Source organism: Cucumis sativus, chromosome 3, assembly GCF_000004075.3.
Source record: "Cucumis sativus cultivar 9930 chromosome 3, Cucumber_9930_V3, whole genome shotgun sequence".
Lineage (NCBI taxonomy): Eukaryota > Viridiplantae > Streptophyta > Magnoliopsida > Cucurbitales > Cucurbitaceae > Cucumis > Cucumis sativus.
This window is the reverse complement of record NC_026657.2, coordinates 40441586-40460019: the sequence shown is the minus strand read 5'-3', so window position 1 is coordinate 40460019 and position 18434 is coordinate 40441586. Positions and strand designations below refer to the sequence as shown.

At 34.3% G+C, this 18434-nt stretch overlaps 3 protein-coding genes across 5 annotated transcripts in view; all 3 read right to left on the bottom strand.

The window, feature by feature from the left end:
• Positions 1 to 394: 394 nt before the first annotated feature.
• LOC101209229 (cation/H(+) antiporter 1) lies at positions 395 to 3089 on the bottom strand. The gene is made up of 4 exons (XM_031881743.1): positions 2994 to 3089; positions 1910 to 2899; positions 812 to 1737; positions 395 to 677 (listed from the first exon to the last, which is right to left on the bottom strand). The coding sequence occupies exons 1-4, from the start codon at positions 3087 to 3089 to the stop codon at positions 395 to 397; spliced, it is 2295 nt and encodes a 764-aa protein (XP_031737603.1).
• Positions 3090 to 5241: 2152 nt separating this feature from the next.
• LOC116402414 (60S ribosomal protein L7-1-like) lies at positions 5242 to 8691 on the bottom strand. Its single transcript, XM_031881633.1, has 6 exons — positions 8372 to 8691; positions 6801 to 7002; positions 6198 to 6295; positions 5972 to 6109; positions 5775 to 5877; positions 5242 to 5697 (listed from the first exon to the last, which is right to left on the bottom strand). Exons 2-6 carry the CDS (start codon positions 6990 to 6992, stop codon positions 5479 to 5481), a joined length of 750 nt encoding a protein of 249 aa, XP_031737493.1. The 5' UTR covers positions 6993 to 7002; positions 8372 to 8691; the 3' UTR covers positions 5242 to 5478.
• Positions 8692 to 10070: 1379 nt separating this feature from the next.
• Positions 10071 to 18434, bottom strand: part of LOC101208985 — a 28478-nt gene continuing 20114 nt past the window's right edge. For 2 of the 3 annotated variants that reach the window (XM_004148474.3, XM_031882099.1), the window contains exons 16-23: positions 15079 to 15203; positions 14292 to 14526; positions 13265 to 13453; positions 12895 to 13184; positions 11373 to 11568; positions 11044 to 11283; positions 10837 to 10922; positions 10071 to 10374 (exon numbers count right to left, since the gene is read on the bottom strand). In XM_004148474.3, the coding sequence (XP_004148522.1) occupies positions 10218 to 10374; positions 10837 to 10922; positions 11044 to 11283; positions 11373 to 11568; positions 12895 to 13184; positions 13265 to 13453; positions 14292 to 14526; positions 15079 to 15203 (1518 nt within the window). In that variant the 3' untranslated portion in view covers positions 10071 to 10217. Of the gene's footprint in view, positions 10375 to 10836; positions 10948 to 11043; positions 11284 to 11372; positions 11569 to 12894; positions 13185 to 13264; positions 13454 to 14291; positions 14527 to 15078; positions 15204 to 18434 lie in introns of all 3 variants that reach the window. The other variant, XM_031882100.1, reaches the window with a different exon arrangement.

Below are 18434 nucleotides of genomic sequence, written 5' to 3'. Positions count from 1 at the left end.
GTTTCGATAGAAAAAAATTAACGATTAAGTGTTAGGTCATAACTTTGTTCATTTGCATATGCTAATGAAATTTAAGGGACAACAATAAGGAAGAACGATAAAAATAGAGGCATGTTTTAACAATATGGCCAATATATATTTTTTTTTATCAAATAAATGACAGAATGATTTTTCAAATATTAACTTTTAATATAACCATTGGAAACAAAATATTAGTAAGCACATTATAATTTTCTTTGTAGATATAGTCAAATTTAAATCCAACTATTAAAGTGATCTATTAGTGATGTGTAAATCATTTTATAGGAGTCTACCATAAATATACTTTTTTAGATTTGTAATTTCTAAAAAATGTTGCTATACACTCAATTATTATTCCTACCGACGATAGATGTTAGTCATCAATAAGATCCTTCTTTTGGTGTCTATGTTGTTGAATGATCAAAACGGAACCACTAATATTGAAGTCTGAAGAAGCCAAGAGGTCTCCGACGGTGCCGAGCTCGGAGCACTCTTCCCAGTCACTCATCCCTGTGGTTAGAGGGGAGTGACCTCTCCCTCCTTTCCCCACAATAAATAGAGAGTACATGTCTCCTATGTCTCTTAGCTCCGCCACTGTCTCTTCCCCATTCTTCACTTGCTTCTCTACATACCCTACTTGTCCCGTTGAGACATGCCTACCATGAAATGAATTCCATGAATATACAAATGTGAAAAACGACCATAGCAGTATGAAGTTTAGGAGCTAGAAACCAAACATAAAACTAAAAACAAACAAATAAGGGAAAGAAACAATGATGCAAACAAACACCTGTCATAGAAATCAGCAAGGAAGGTATTATCAGTCTCACTAGAAGTGGTTCTCAAACTAGGTAAAGCCATTAAAACACCATCATCACTCGACGATGTTGTGGCCGCCCCCTCGACATCAGACGTTGCTTTCGGGACAAACCTTATGACGGTCAAATTAATCCTTGAGTGACTAATCATTCTCCGACTCCATGCCAACGCCTCCCTATCATCTGGGCCACCAAAAAACAGCGTCGCCACATGCTGCACATGATCGGATACCAACAAATGCGAGAACGACAAGAACCCGGTTTGAACCCGGTCCACGAGAATTCCCACTGAGCATGGTGCATGGCGCAAAATCTTCTGGTTGGTTGTTCTAATGCCTTCCTTCCCACTCTCCATTTTCCCATCTATCCTTTGGTGCTTATGAAATGGAAGAATCACAATGGAAACTCTCAAATCCTCAGCTGCATTACAAACATCCTCATACAAGGTAGGAAAAGCAGAGATAGCTTTTGAGAGTGACATGAATATTTTTGTATCGGATATGAATGCATCGATGGCACAATGGATTTCAAGCACGTCGTTGCCTCCGTAACCTTCGTCGTCGCTCAATTCATCTTGTTCAAGCTCGTGGTACGAGACATTAGTACGACGCTTGTGGAGGAGTTCAATGAGGTGGAGCAAGAAAGGGGAGAGCTGGGAAGTGTGACCACCGCTAAGGGAAGAGAGGAGTGGGAATATGCCAGCTAGGTGGCGAGGACCATAGGCACATGCTAGAGCACGAAGCTCGTGGGTCGGGTCCGTGTACTCTAATGAGGTGTGGGCGTGAGAAAATAGCTTGTGTTCACGTCGCATCAGTAAGGCGACGATAGGACCTGAGATTATGGTGTTGATTACTATGCTTATTAAGAGGAGGTTGTAAGCTCGAGGATTGCTCCATGTCTGCAACCAAAGGGTACACAACTCTACCATGACCATTGTTAGTTTTATAAACGTTATCATCATCCCTAACTTTATACATTAATACTTAAATGCAATTTAAGATGGAAGGATGTGTTTAAGTTAACGTTAAGTTATCCAACAAAAAAAATTAAAATACATAATGATTACTTACCAAGATAGACTTGGAGGCTCCACCAATAAGCAAGAGATCAGCATGTCCCTTCAAGTTAAGAACAAAACCAAGAAAAACTCCTTCATTCAAAGGAATATTCAAGTAGTTGCATGCAGCTAAAGTTCCACTCATTTTGCTCCCAATACTCAACAATACCATAATTCCCACAATAATCACATTGCTCATTTTCCAAAGATTGTTCCCATCAAATTGGAATCCAACGTAACCAAAATAGATTGGTAAAACAAAATTGTGCACTGAATAAGTCAATTTGTGCATTAAAGTTCTTGCTGATTTGCCTTCTTTTGGAAACATTACCCCAAAAATAAAGCTGCTAACAATGCTGTTAAATGCTTGAAGCTCAATTATTACCGATGCTGCAATCACAAGAGACAACAAAAAAAACACTTCCATGTTCTTAAGGTACTTTTGGTTACGGTTTCTTTTGTTGAACCAACTCGCTAAGTATTTGTTCAGTATCACAACACCAGCAATGAATACAGCACAAAATATTCCTTTTCCAAACTCTTGGAATGATCTCAATGCTAAAATTGCATTGAAAACCGCCAAACATGCCATTTCATTGATGAGGGCGGATGAAATAGCGAGTTTTCCCACGTCAGAAGTCGCGAACTTCAACTCGGCCGCGAGACGGATGACAATCGGGGAAGCGGTGTACGCTAGAATCAGCATGACTATGAAGAAAAAACCGAACCTACTGCTTTTTTCTTCGAATTGTTGGTAGAGGAAGAAGGAGACGGCAATGCCGAAGACGCTACCGACTGCAGCACCACCGCATGCAACAATGCCAGCGACGCGGAGGTTGCGGAGAATGTAGGGGAAATCGGTCTCCAAGCCAATAAGAAACATGAAAATGATTCGACTTAAAAAGCCAAAGATTTCATAGTAGTCAGCAGCTGAAGCCTGAAAGAATACATCTCGTATAGCTTTGATGTTTGATAGCCCAGTAGGACCCAACACCATGCCTGCCTGCATGCAGATGCAAAATCTATCATTTTAAAAAAACACATCATAATGATTCACAACCACTCAAAACAAACTTCGAAATGTGTAATGAGAATACCAGAATCTGGGCAATGGGACCGGGTTGGCCGAAGGCCTTGAGGACGAGATGGAAGAAGTGAGAAAGGACAAGAATGAAGGAAACCTGAACACCCATTGACGACAAAGGGTTGAACAAGTCGTCTTGGCAAACCATTCTATGTGTTGCGTCCATTTTGCTTTCCTTCTCGTTCTCGTTTTTTTTTGGTATTTCTTTGATTGATTGTAGAGAAATTGATTTGACAATAATTTTACGAGTTAGAGAAGGAATTGCTAATGATGAGAATGATTGTTAAACTAATCTTGTGTTAGTTTTTCCCTCCACATACTTAAGAAGAGAATGAACTTAAAAGGATCCACAATTTGCTCTGTCAATTTGACCTCTTCCTCCTACACACATCTTCGAACATTGCATGCATGGCCATCAATTGACCAAGATGATTCAAATTAAATTATGGATTTAGATTATTTCCATCGGATGTGATTATGAGATCATATATTTTACATAATTTTTTAAAAAATAATTGTTCAATTAACTAAAATTTCTTCGTTGGTTTCTATATAATGAAATCTATGGTCTACTTAAAATAAAAATACATACATATACAAAAATATTCTGATAATTATTTGGTTTTTTTTTTAAAATTAAATTTATAAGTACCACTCTCATACGTGAGTTTGGTTTTTACTTTCTAACAATAGTCTTTAGACACAATATCAAAATTCTGAAAACTCAAGAAAGCAATCTTAATATTTTTTTTGGAAATTGACAAAGTTTATTTGGTCAATTTTGTGGTAATAAATAAAGAAACACCATAATTATAATTTGTGTATTTAAGAAAAGTGTAGCTTGGGGAATATAGTTTTAGTAAATTAGGGGTTACATTTAAATTAATCTATATTTTTAAAAGGGTAAACGGTGAGAAATAGAATATTTGATAAAATAGTTATCCACAAAAACACTAAAAAGTAAAATATATTATATTCAATTTTTGTATAAAGGGTAAATATTTAGTCAAATTTTCTATTTAAAAAAAGTAGTTTTGAATTATTATTATTAAATAATAAATTTTAAAAAACATGGATAGAAAAAAATTAAAATCATTTACAAGTAGGAGAAGGAAAATTTGTTAAAATATTCCTTCTGTTGAAGAGATCGTATGGAACTGAAAGATGGCCTCGAGTCATCCCGCTCACTATTCGAGCCAATGTGGTCGGATCCGCTCTGCAGTGGGCTAACCCAATTGTTTGTCCGGTGAGAAACAATGTTGTCATACCAAAGCTGGTTAGGCTAGGACCTCTGCTAGAGCATACCAATTTTGAATGCGATGTCTTATGATTAAATTTACAAGTTTGTTGCTAGCATGTTACTTGATATATGATATGTATACAATTATACTTTTTTAAAGAAAATAAATCTATCAATTGTTTTTAGTTTTGGTCCATCTTAGTTCTAACATAGCTTTATGACCCATAAGTTTCATTATCTTTCATATCTTTTTGACATATGTCCTTACTACTGGTAGAGGTAAATAAAATTTTGAGGCATTTTTGGGTAGCAGTGAAAAAAATGTTTTTCGAAACAAATATTTTCTTTTAAACATCCGTTGATGAAAAATGGTTTAGAATTAAAACTTTGGTATATTTTGTCACATTTTTTCAATAGTATTTTTAAGTAGATGTCAAACACTAGAAAATTTGCTATCCTAATTTATTTTAGAATTAATAACTTAAAAAGTTTGATCCAAACACACCTTTAACCTCAATTTAGTATCTTAATTCATTTATGATTGAATGTATTTATGATTGAATATGTGGAAATAGATTATTGTTGAAAGGTGTGAGAAGAGTGATCATGCTTAACAAAGAGAATTAACGTAGATTTTTTTTTTATCATTGTAAATAATGTCAAACATGTTGAAATTGTAATTAGCAAATGGGAATTAAAATATTTTGGACTCACTCTATAGTATTTGATTATATTTACAAACTCTCTAATAGGAATCAATTGTGAGTCCCAACATTTCACAAAGTAATTGTTATTTTGATTATGTGGGACACACTCAATTATTAGTGGTGCTTGATGACACTAAGCATTATATAATTGAATGTGCAATTCTAAAGGTATATAACTTGCATAAACCAAAGCAATCACAAGTTGTACTCAAAACCTAAATCAGGAAGAGAAAAAAAAAGATATAACAGATCCAAGCTTTCTCGGTTACGTTGATTCATCATATGCAAAAAAAGAATGTAGTGAAACAAACTAGTAGAGACAAAATGTCGACCAAGTGGAAGGCTTTGTTCTCACATAATGTGGATGATATTATGTTGTTAAATATATAACAGATCCAAGCTTTTCCATTTTTCTCTAGGACATAAAAGAAATAACGTAAAAGAACCCAAAACATATGAAGCAAATGAGTTGAACAAGATACAAACTCATTGTAGCCTACAAAAATTGCATTACAGAAACTACTGGATATTCCCCCCCTTCAGGCTTTTGCCTAATTCATCTCATTAATCAGATCATTGATGTCATCTTCTCTATTACCACTATCTCCACCTTCCTTGTACGATGACTTTTTCCCTTGAAGGCAGCGCCCTCCTGGCTTTTCAAGTTCAAATGGCCATAAAAAGGAAATTACCTCCTTAAAATGAGGGCCAACATTAGCGATTTCATGCACCATATCTTCCATGCACACGATACCATGTTTCCCCAATGCCTGAAATTTACGCCATCAAATTAGTACAGTGAAACAGACTAATGACGGTGAAGTAATTAAGATGGTTTTTCCAATACCTGTTCAATAATGTTGTTATCAGTCAGAGGAACTCTTTGTTTGTCTATCTTTGCGAATCCCTTCTTATATATGAGCTCCCTCACATTTTTAAGATTAGGGTATCTGAAATTCAGCTAAAATTTCAGTACAATCATGGACAACAAAAGAGTAAAATCCAATAAAGGAGCTAATATAAGAAGTTTTATGGTTCCCATACCCATATGTCACGTATGGCTCCACCCTCTGTAGCTTCCCTAGAATACTCTCATTAGCCTTGGCAAAAACTGCGCTGAAAATTCTACTTAATCCGAGACTATATAAGATCTTCCTTGTCTTTGGATGCATGTCGTTCTTGCTGGAAAAATGTAGAAGGAATTATTGATCTCAAGAAGCTACAAAAGAAAATGGGAAGGGGATGAAAGACAATGAGAAAACACTCTTACCCCTGTATCCGAATTATAAAAATCAATTTAGATGTTGATGGCACAATAGCAGATCTTTTTCTCTTTATCCTGTGCTTCATTTTGACAAGGTCCAGTTCCTACATAACCAGGATTGTATGGAAGTAAAAAAGAGTCATAAATGCGTCGCCAGCTAGGAACTATAGGCCTGAAGTTAAATTCCACCAGAAGATATTTTCAAATGTCATTCTAACAAAACGCCTATCAAACACCTTAAAACTAAAAATACAGACACAAGATTTAACATGTCATGTCACATTCTCCTAGCGAATCCAATTAGAATAAACTAAAAACGTGATTAAGAGGAGTTGTCTGCCCAACCATCAAACCTTCAGAACCAAACACATATGCTACGATTCAAAAAAATAAAAACAATAATTTGCACGTAAGAAGAATAAGTGCTGGAGATTTATATCATATAACTGAATGTATAAAAGGGTCAAAGAAAAATGCAAACTTCATCAAAATATCTACCCTTTGATATCCCAAAGGCAAACTCAAAAGGATATTACATGTGATGTGATAGATAAACAAAACACAAAAATTAAACACATTTCACAATGAAATTCAAAATAGATGAGTTACCCTAGCACGATATTCTCTGACAAATTCCTCAGGTAGTTTAATAAAACCATCCTTGTTTTTCTTCGAACTAAGCTTCCTTAACTCCAACTGCTCCTTTCTTCTCAATGCCGCTGCTTCATTTACCTTTCTTTTCTTCAGTATAATCTCCGGTATATATGCAAGTGGCTTAGGATCCTCTTCTGCCATAGCCATAGTAACTCACCTATAGAAAAAAAGGTGGAAAAAAAAAAATCAGCAAGTACTGTAGGAGACCAACTGTAGCCTATACAAGAGTGAGCATAAAAGAAGTTCCAATTTAAAGTAGTGAGCATATTCGGGGCTGTTTCAGTTATGACCCGAGTCGGGTCGGGGTTTTTTCCCCTCTCTTTTCTCTCTTCTTTCTTTCTTTCAAATGGTGATTGCAAAATAACCAATTTTAATAATGTTAGACTCTCATACACATTCATTACAATCACCATAAATAGCAAAGTACATATAATACATATACACAATTTATGTAAATTTAAAATGTAAGAAGAGAAATAGATAGAAATAAGGGGAAGGGCATGTGTATGTTTTGTTTGACCTTTGGGAGCTGCTTTGAAAGCACACTGACATATGGTATCAAATAAGGCTGCTTCATTGCTGGATAAAGATCCAAATATGAACAAAAAGAAAAGATGCAAAAATGATGAATAATAAATAAATAAGGGTTGGCCTTTGGGGGCTAACTTAATTACAAGTGTCTTAACTACAAAAACTATGGGATATGTTTCACACATTATTCCTTATATCTCAAAATGTCTTTAAGTTATACATTGGAATATTTGTAAGTATATCAATTCAATCCCTACACTTCGATAGATGAATAGATTTTAGACACTTGGTCCCAATTTCTTTTCAGAACTTTATATAAGTCTCCATTGTGAATTGAGTTAGATCCGCATCAAGTCGATACCCTTAACTACTAAATTACGCTCATCTTGGCAGGCAGGAAAGGAAGAAATACTCAAGTGATTCTCATCTCAAAACTCAAAAACATCATCATCCAAGGTAGGAGATTTAGACACACAGCCATAATCTAAATAAATCCTAAATCTCCCCTTTTCAAATCTTCCTAAGGATAACTGCAAATCTAATTGGCATTTAGACATTTCTTTAACAAATCATATCCATGGAACGTCCTAAGGCTTCAAGTTTGAATCTAATTTTGGCCCTAAACTTCACCAAAATTTAGCTTTTAACTTTTTAAGTAAAGCTTTGGTTCAATTTTTAATGTTTGCATAATACCCAATTTCGGTCTTTATTTTTTAAACTTTAGTATGGCATCCATTCATAACTATTCTTTAATCAAAGAATAGTTACTTATTAAAATTATGAACAGAGGAGGAAAAAATTATGAACAGAGCTTGAGCTTGAACTTGAACTTGAACTTAGAACAGAATTGCATTTCAATAAGCCCAGCTACCCAGGTTCAATTCAGGAAAAAAAAATTAAAAAAAAAACCATAATATTTACCGGCGAAGTGAAGAAAGTAAAGGAAAAGATGGAAGAAGTTTGAAAATCGTGTAAAAAAAGAGGAGGAAATTTACCCGCGATTTCGATCCAAGAAGAGAAAGAGAAGATCCACGATGAGAATCAAGATGGCCTGGCCTGAAAATTTTGCAGCGAACGAACCCACAGAGAACGGAAAATGGCGAATGGCGACGAACGGAGAGTGGAGAACGGAGAGTGGAGAACGAACCCACGAATGAAGAAGACGAACCCACGTGAACTCGTGTAGGAGGAAGACGAATGAAGAATTAACGAAGGACGAAGACGAAGGACTGGCGCCGAAGACGAAAACGAAAACGAAGGACTGGCGCCGAAGACGAAGGAATGCGAAGTGCGAAGCGAACTGCAGGAGGGTTTGATTTAATTTCATTTTTAAATAACTCATTTACTTTTGAACCGAAGCTAGCCGACCCAATTCAATTCGGTTGGATAAAAATATTGTTGAAGTCCAATCCAACCCGAATCCAACCGGTTTTTCACCCCTAGAGCCTATGAAATGAGAGAAAATAAGCTAAACTTTTTTGTTTTAGCTTTTGAAAAGTTAGTATGTAAACACTCCTTCAACCTTTAAACTTTGTTATTTGTTATACATTTACATTTTACCAATGTTTTAAAAAAAATAAATCAAATTTAAATAGTAGTTTTTCCTTTTGAATTTGGCTAACAACTAAAAATAAACTCTGTTACTTATAAAATAAAACGTTGAATCTATCTAAGAAACAAAATATGTTCTTGTATATGAAATGAGTGACTTAAATCCTTTTAGTCTCTCTAACTAAACTTAAGTACTATCAAAGTTTTAGTTAAAACATACTAATGTGGTTAGGTTTTGTGATAATAAATAAAGAAACACCCATAATTTGTGTATTTAACAAGAGTGAAGCTTGTTCACTATATTTAAGAAAAATTGATTTAAAAAAATTGAACGTTTAACAAAATATTTACATTTCATAAAAAAATTGAGTGTAATAAGTTCTTTTAGTGATTTTGTTACGTGAAGTATAAATAGTTTGTCAATCTTTTTATTTTAAAAAAATCCATTTAAAAAAGTAGTTTTGAATTATTATTATTTAATAATAAATTTTAAGAAACATGAGAAAATTTTAAATTATTTACAAAAATGTAACAAAAAAAATCTACTATAAATAGTTTCAATACTATGCTATTTTTAAAAATATCTCTACATGTTTCAAGATGGAAAATTGTAAAAAATAACAAATTTGACAATATTTAAATTCTATGATAGACTTCCATAACCGGCTATTATTGATAAAATCAAACTTTTGTTATACCTTGTAACATTTTAATTTATAAAACACTTACAAAAATAGCAAAAAAAAAAAAAATATGATAATAGTGTTCATGTCACTCCATTTTCTAATTTTCTAAATTACAAAAGTTAAAATTGATAACCTCTAATATCCGTTTAATATCATTAATTACTTGTATAATACGCAAAAAAAAAAAAGTGTCATAGACTTTTTTTTTCAAAATGCTTTGGTTACCCATCATTTTTGCCAAAAAGAGAAAGAAGGGGGAAGAAAATTTGTTAAAATGCTTACCTCTCAAATCAGTTCTCCATAGTAGCCCAAATTGCACAAGATTCCTCGAAAGCCAAGAAACTATTGTACATAACAAAATCATTAGAAATATTTTCAAAATGGAAAACGTTTTCATTTTGTCATAAGTTGATGAATTGTATAGGAGAAGAGCTCTTGTTTTATTAAAATAAAGAAGGAAACAAATAAAAATTAACCATATCGATTACGTGGGTCAATAAGTTTATTTACATTTAAGGTGGTGTCGTGTAGTTTCAAAAAAATGGATTTACAAGCTTGACATTTACAACTCAAAAACATCACACCAATCTTAGTTGATAGAGTATCAAGCAAACTCAGCAGCCCAAAAAGCATCAGGATCAGGACAAAAAAGACTGATATCTTTCATTTCCAAATTTGCAATGTGCCAATCAACCAATTGTGCTTGTGTTGATTTGAATATCACAAGGATTACAGGCATTATCCACCACTTTTCAGTCTCCCTGTTGTCAAATTAATTCAAAACCAGTTAAGAGGTTAGGGGGAAAAAACTAATCATTGATTAATTGAATTGCCATTCAATTCTAAGTAGTAAAGCACAAGTTCGTCTATGGTTCAAGACTCTCGTCTTTTCCAACACAACAACCTCTTAGGCTCATAACCATAAACACACCTCCAAATTTCAAGCTTTCTTATCTACGTTTTATTATGTATTCAAAAACCAAGTCAACTTTTGAAGGAAAAAAGAAGTTTGTGTTTAGGGAATTTTTCTACAAATACAACACTTGAGTAACTGCATATCATTGAAGAAATTAAGAAGAAATAGGCTTCATTTTCAAAAAAAGCTAAACATGAAATGGTTACCAAATGAGCAGTATTTCTTTATTTTCCCTATCCCCTTTTCGGTTTTCATCAATTTCAGATATGACGGAAGGTAAAAAGATTACAAATGAGTTGAGAATCACCTTCTGTTGCTCCACATATTTGTCTCATTAGGTGGCTGGAAAGTTGAAAGTACATAAAGAAAAATGGCATAAACAAAGGCCACGCCCTGTATCCACCACGGTGAAGTAGAACTAAGAGAAGTAACAATAGAAGTTCTAATTGTAGATTGAAAAAGAAGAAAGAAAAAAAGATGCAAAGTAATTTTTATTAAGCGTAGTCCAACTTACAATATTTACGAAAGAAGTAGCATTCCACAAAGCATATATACGAGCAAGTGATGCTCTTCTAGGCTCTTTGCTGAAAAGTGCATTCAAGCCAGCTGGAAAAGGAGATAGTAACGACAAGGGAAGCACAAGAAGCACAAGAAGAAAAGCAACCAGTGAAATCCAATAAAACTGCAGCAACATAAGCAAGGTAATGGAAATATCTGCTAGAAGCACAATAGTGATAAACAGCTGTACAGTATCCTGAAATTTTCAAGTCTCAAGAGTTAGATCGTAACGAAGGTACTTCTGTTAGACATATATATGAAAAACATATGCTAACTTCTACTAACCAGATGTCCAATAGGTTTTCTGTTGCGTAATAAAAGAGAGAGAGGATAGAGAAAGTCCCATCTATAATGCAAAAATCTCACGTTAGCCTTGTTTACGAGGCCTCCATTTACTACTCCTGTAACCCTTTTTAGAGATAATGATTGCCAGCTCTGATCAAACTGCGTGAGAGATTCTGTTTCACTTGTAGCATCCTCCCTAACATATTCAATAGACAATACAGCGAACTTTTTAAGTTATTGTAATAGAATCCAAATCAAGTCATGGTTATGAATAATCTTCAATCATTACTAAAGCTGTTTTCATGAAAGAGAATTTTTTTTACTAAGCTTTAATTCAGGAAAAAAAATTAACAATCTTGCAAAAACAGTTCCTGTGTGTGCACGTTTAAATTTAAAGGGTAAGGGCAAACCTAATCATAATCACTCTATAGTCTATACCACGTGTTAGGCTCAAGTGAAGAAGCCCCATTTTCGTAATCTCAAACTCAGTACGCAATCTTCCAAGTTCAATAAGCTTGAGCACCACCTCTCACCGAATCAAATGAGATCCTCGGTCCTCCTCCCTCTTTGATCCCTCCATTCCCACACAAAATTCCTCATCAATCTCTCAAGATCCTTATTCCCTAAGCCTGAAATCCTAAACAAGGGATTCCACTTAAAATTGCCTTCATAAGAATGAGTCACCATCCTAAATATGTTTTAACTTTTAAGACAATCGTTTCTAAAACTTGAATGGGACAAGAGTCCAGACCAACTGACTAAATTAACACCCTACCAAAGCAGCTCACAAGCCCAACTTCGAAGAGCAACAATTTGTGCAAATGATGGGGATTATTCTTTCAGTTTATGAAATTGCTAAAAGAAGAAAAGACTTCTGTTTAGATAAACAAAAGACGTCTCTTGTACCGAACAAAAAAGAGCATAGTTGACAAACTAAAGCACAACAAGAGAACCAAATCCTTAACAACCTTAAAGCCCTCAATCACCCTGTAAACTCATTCGGTACTAACCTAAATAAGACACTCACCATCAGGAGAAAGAGGCACAATCGAGAAGGGTATTTTCTTATTTGTTGCTAATCAGATTCATTTCCTCTTTTAGAACAAAATTACATAGCTGAAGCTAGCCACAAAGGGATATATAAAATAAAAATATCTTAAATAAAATTCAGCGAGGCAATTTCTTTTTGATTTAGCTCAAGCTCATAATGGCAGTAACTATTTTTTGGTCACATTCATAACAACGGTACTTCCATAATTATTTTCTGGGGACATGCTTTTATTGGCAGGAGAAGGGTGAAAAACTACTGAAGGAAGTAGAAACAAGACAATATTTCTTCTTCTTCGTATTTTGTTTTTAACCTAACTTTTATAAACGAAACCTTACTGCCAAACTGAGCATTGTTCAATAGTAATTTGCATCCATTCCTTCCTTTGAATTTAGAGGTTCGAATCCCCTTACATGGTACTAACACAAACATTCTAACTTAAGCAATGATAAACCAGAAACTATTCAAGCGTACCTTGATGGTTCATTAGTATGTTCGTACAACACATCTGATTTTTCTAACTGATGAGAAGAATAATCACCAAATGCTACAACCAACACGCCAAGCTGATAGTAACCAGAAGCAGTAGCTTGAAACCATCCGACCTCAATCTTAACACCATGGAATTCGAGTTGAGGGTTTGCATGACTATTTATCCAATCTATAACAGGAATTAAGGAAGAACGAATAGATCTATTCCTCACTATCCTCAATTGAGCATTCATGCCAGCAACCAAACGATTCCAAACAGTTGCTGGGACATGCTACATACGTAGAAGATTTTATCTCAGGTTAGAGTTTTTTAGTCAATAGTAATAAAACCACTTCTAAAAGTAGAATCTACCTGACCGATGAGATTGGTCAACAATGCATCACTGTGAAGGTTATAAGGAGTCATATAGCTGCCATCTCCACCAAAAATGATGCACATTGGATATCTCTTTTCAATAATTGAGACTATGTCTAAACGCTTCTCATCACCGCCAAGAAAGAAATCGATGTATGCAACCATTAAATCTGGTGTTGCTCCAACCTGCATCAGTTTCAATTCAGATGTCAAGTAGGATAAAGTTAATTAAGAATCATACCATTTCCATCTAATTGACCGAATAAAAACTTATAAAACATGATATGGGGTGAGTTAATAGAAATTTAGTGGAGAGTAAAAAATTTCGCCACACCTAAGAGGTGTAATCTATAATTCCTCTAAATTTGTAAGAAACTGGTAGAAACTTCAACTTTTTTCTCTTCGGTGACTTAATTTCTCCCTTAAATTTCTACAAACTCCCTAAAATCATGTAACTTAAGTTCCTATTTAGGAAATTTTAACAGCGATCAACAGTGAGCGTATAATTGAATAGTGTTATGGCGTAAGGGACTCATTTAGAACTCTCAAAACAGCAGGAAAAAAAAGAGAGAGAGAGAGAAGAGTGGCATTCGTAAGTGAAATAATTCATCCATTCACCCCTTTTTTTAAAACACACCAGGAGTAAGCAAACAATAAGGTCATTTTGTAGATTATAGATTATCATCCTCCAACATAAAAATCCAAAGATCAAACTCCCAAACGGGTCAAAACCATATGACATCATTCAATGATTAAACTCAGTTTCGACGAGGGTGTAAGAGAATTTTATTAGAAAAAAAAAAAAAGCAAGGCAAATAAATTTCACAAGAACTGATTACTACATTGTATATTATATTTTATTTGACTTTACAAAAATCAATATCATAGAAGGACAAGAAGTCACCCTCTTTGATAATCAGACTGCCAATAAAAGCACTTGGAGAACATCAAATGCAGTATGGCTTCCTAAAATTAATGCTCAAAGACCATAAAAAATATTAGATTTTATATTCTATAATCATACTTTCATTCCTTTGTATAAAGCACGAGATCTGCAGGAGCGCAGACATGAATGGTCATATTCAGACTTCACATAGTCCTGAAGGCGGTGGATTTTATGCCTACGTCGCCATTGTTTCCAAGTCCATGCGCAAGGATATGCAAGAATACAGAGTATGCTATGCACTGATCCTTCCCACCAATGATACGCAGCCACTGAGTTTATCTCATCAATAAATCTATTAAATGCATCTTCGTACCTGAGCATAATGTAAACAGACTACTTGAACCACATAAACTTCAAGGACAATACATATTTCCCAAATCTCCGACAATATCATGTGCATATTGAGACATTAAACCAAATTGAATGACGCAGCATGATGATATTGTTCTTTATTCAAAAAACTAGTCTAGATTAGGTTTTAACATTGTGTCAATATAATCCAAAATACTTACACACGCATTTATCTCTTAACACATCAAGCTTTTCAAGGAAAAAATAATTGATGATTAGTCTAACGTCTAAATGTCTAAAATTACAACTAACAGAAAATTTCTCAGCTCATGAAATTCGAAGGCCTCTATACCTATCATTATCAGTTTCATGGATTTTCTATGACCATGAGTTCAGTTCAATATAAACATTGTCAAAGCATCAACATACAACTTAAGCTCATACGATGATAGTTGGACGTGATCATCGTTACGTTAGGAACCTTATTGATGAACATGAAATGAATTTAACATCTTTGAACATGAGTAGTTTAAACACTGCCACTCTAGCTAAGCTAATCAAATTATCGTCTTACACAATTTCTATAATTGCATTGGGAGGAGAATAAGGAAGATGCCAGGGCTCTCTAAATGTATTGGGGCCCATAAAGTACATTCTGTAAACATGACTTTGAGTTTCCTCAGCTCTAGTTCCACGTACCTATAAACAAACAAAAATTAAACCTGAATTATATGTCAATAAATGCAACTGCAGAACTGTTTGGAAATCTCTAGTCACATGATGCAGTAGCATTAGAGTAAATCATAGTATATTGGTCAAGTCCTTAATTTATTAGGATTGGGATTGGTTTCAATGATTGATTAGGATTATGATTAGTTTCCTAGGTTTTTTAGGATTGGAATTAGTTTTTCTGAATAATTAGGATTAAGATTAGTTCGGTTTCTAATACTCTATAAATAGATAAATTGTCTTCTTGTATTGACAACTTTTAGTTGATAATAAACACTACGTTTTGATTCATGGAGAAAGTTCTCCTTTTATCTTTTAGGCTACATCAATTTGTTATCAGAGTAGCCGACCAAGCCAACGGTGACTATTGTCGGTGGAAAACTGAAAAACTTTTGGTGATGCCAATTGAAAGAGGGAACCTTTCCGAGTTGTGCTTCCCACATTTTCAAAACACTGTGGTTTGGTCAGATCGTTTCAGTTCAGCTTGGCTCCTTGCATCCACTTGGTGTTCACAATCCAAGTTATTTGAAAATTACTCCATCCAAGATATTTGCCTTAACTGGAATATTTCTTTATCTATGTATCTTAAGTTTGTTTTCTTGTATTAAGTCCTATGTTAAGCCTTTTACTGTACTGATTTCAGTTATTTCTTTCACTTCAAAGATATGATGAGAGCGCTAAAACGGTGTCAACCTAATTGAGATGACTCGGTGCCCACTGATTCTTAGCTATGGTCTTTTTTATTTAAAGCTCTATGTAAGTCTCTTTGTAATTTGAGCATTAGTTTTTTTCATCATTTTAATGAAAATTCCGTTTCCATTTCATAAAAAAGGATTAGGAAAAACCTTTTAAAATTAGAAATAATCTCTTTAATAAAAAGAGGCAATAGCTCAAAGTACAAGAGCTACAAAAATTAGGAATCAATATTCGCACCCGAACATCTCAACTAGGTTGACACCCCATAGCGACTTCATCATATCCAGAAGAACAACCAATAAGATTTCCTTCTTGAACAAAAATCTATTTATTTATTATCTCATCTATTCCATAACCGGTACAGGAGGGAATACATGTTACACCACGATTTTGAATCAGAAAAGAGATCTCAAGAAATGGCAGATCTATTCACTCTATCAATAACCAAGTCGGATCTGGTGTGTCATAAGGGATTTGCCTTTTCTATTGATTCCTACGGATTGGATCAAAAACAATTCTTGAATGAGGTATTCAACTCCAGGGATGAATCGAAAAAAAAAAAGTATTGGTTCTACCTCCTATTTTTTATGAAGAGAATGAAACTTTTTATCAAAGGATCAGAAAAAAATGGGTCCAGACCTCCCCCGGGAATTATTTGGAAGATCCAAAACAAAAAATAGTGGTATTTGCCAGCAACAACATAATGTTGGCAGTCAATCAATATAGATCGATCTGAAATCTTATTCAAATCCAATATTATAGGTACATAAGAAATGTATTGAATCGATTCTTTTTAATGAATAGATCCGATCTCAACTTGGAATATGGAATTCAAAGGGATCAAATAGGAAATGATACTCTGAATCATAGAACTATAATGAAATATACGATCACCAACATTTATCAAATTTCAAAAAGGGTCAAAAGAAATAGTTTGATCCTCTTGTTTTGATTTCTTGGAGAGATCCAGGAATCGGGATCCTAATGCATATTGATACAAATGGTCCTATGGGAGCAAAAATTTCCAGAAGAGCCATTTATGGGTTGCTCTCGTTCTCCAACCTTGGCTAAAATGGTTGAGCAAAATCTTGGTTGCAGATCTCAGCAACCAAATAAAAATTTTGATGAGTCATACTGAGTTCTTAGAAATTTTATGGGCTCCTTCAATCTTTGTAATTGAAGTGCAAGATTTCCAAGGCCAACGATTTTATTTGGGATTTTACAGAAAAAAAAAAGAGTTTGTATTTTTCTGTCTTTTCGAAACTCAAGGGTGAGTTTTTTTAAAGGGAAACAAGCCTCCCTATTGAGATAATGAAATGAGACAATACAAAGTGTATAAGGATACAATGAAGAGACAAACAAAAGCATCGACGAGTGCACTCTGACATTTCAACTAGGTTAACACCCCTTTAGCACTCTCATCATTTCCTAAAAAAGAGACAATACTGCCATTAGCACTGCCGATTGTCTCCAACACCAAATGTTGTATATGTCTCTTTCTCCTGCCTGGTGTTTTGAGTCAAAATGATGCGGAATCTGAATCTCGTTTTTTTATGCACTATTCATTTGCTACCCAGTTTTGGCACGTCATCTTGGATGCTTTTGGTTGGTCGATCACGCATTCCAATAATATTAAGGACATCCTTGATTCCTTCTTGGTGGGTCACCCTTTCGAGGGATGCAAAAAGATAATAAGCGGCTTTTTCAGGACTCCGCCTCCTCTTTTACTTCTTTCAGGGACATTGTTTTATCCACTGTTTTCTATTGGTGCAAAATTGGGCACCCTTTTAAGAACTATAGTCTCTCCTTTCTTGTTTCTAATTGGATTTATTTTTGTAACACCTTTAGGTGTTTGGGGTTTCCCCTATTTCATTTTATCAATAAAATGTTTCTATCTAAAAAATAAAAAAGAGACATCAAGAGACCACAATTGTCCAACAAAACAGAAGCAAACAATACATGGAGTCCATAACAGAATGCATAATAAAACAGCAACTTCAGTACAAGAACAAGATTAATTTTGGGGAAATATAAATGCCTTCCAATTAAGGCTTATGTCTTGGATGGAAAAGACTTCAATCAAATTAAAACTCAAGGGCTAGTTTTTATTTTCTTTTTTTTTTTTTTTTTTGATGGATAGAATGATGTAGTAGAAATAGGGTATCTTGATTAAATCCTTAACTGATCCAGGTTAGGATTAGTTTTTTTGAATTATTAGGATTTGGATTAGTTTCTTTGGTTTATTAGGATTAGGATTAGTTTCTTTGACTAACTAAGATTAGAATTAGTTTGTTTTCCAATTCTCTACAAATAAAGAAATTGTCTTGTTCTATTGGAAACTATTAATTGATAATAAATACTTTGTTCTTTTTCAACATTGCCTGGGTATTTGATGGCTCCCTTTGCTCCTCGGTTCTCCAGCTTCTAGAGGGTCCTCCGCTCCCAAAGAAGCCGAGACTATTATGGTTAAATTTGCTAAAAGCTATCCTCTTTGAACTGTGGTCT

What these genes read in the sequence shown, in the direction of transcription:
- LOC116402414 (XM_031881633.1), bottom strand. Translation starts at nt 6,992, where the DNA reads ATGGCTATGGCAGAAGAGGATCCTAAGCCACTTGCATATATACCGGAG. An exon ending in TCAGAGAATATCGTGCTAGG is followed by an intron (nt 6,296 to 6,800) that starts GTAACTCATCTA and finishes CTGGTTATGTAG; the next exon opens with GAACTGGACCTTGTCAAAAT. An exon ending in TTTATAATTCGGATACAGGG is followed by an intron (nt 6,110 to 6,197) that starts GTAAGAGTGTTT and finishes ACATTTTTCCAG; the next exon opens with CAAGAACGACATGCATCCAA.
- LOC101209229 (XM_031881743.1), bottom strand. Translation starts at nt 3,089, where the DNA reads ATGGGTGTTCAGGTTTCCTTCATTCTTGTCCTTTCTCACTTCTTCCAT. An exon ending in GAGCCTCCAAGTCTATCTTG is followed by an intron (nt 1,738 to 1,909) that starts GTAAGTAATCAT and finishes CTTTGGTTGCAG; the next exon opens with ACATGGAGCAATCCTCGAGC. An exon ending in CTTGCTGATTTCTATGACAG is followed by an intron (nt 678 to 811) that starts GTGTTTGTTTGC and finishes ATTTCATGGTAG; the next exon opens with GCATGTCTCAACGGGACAAG.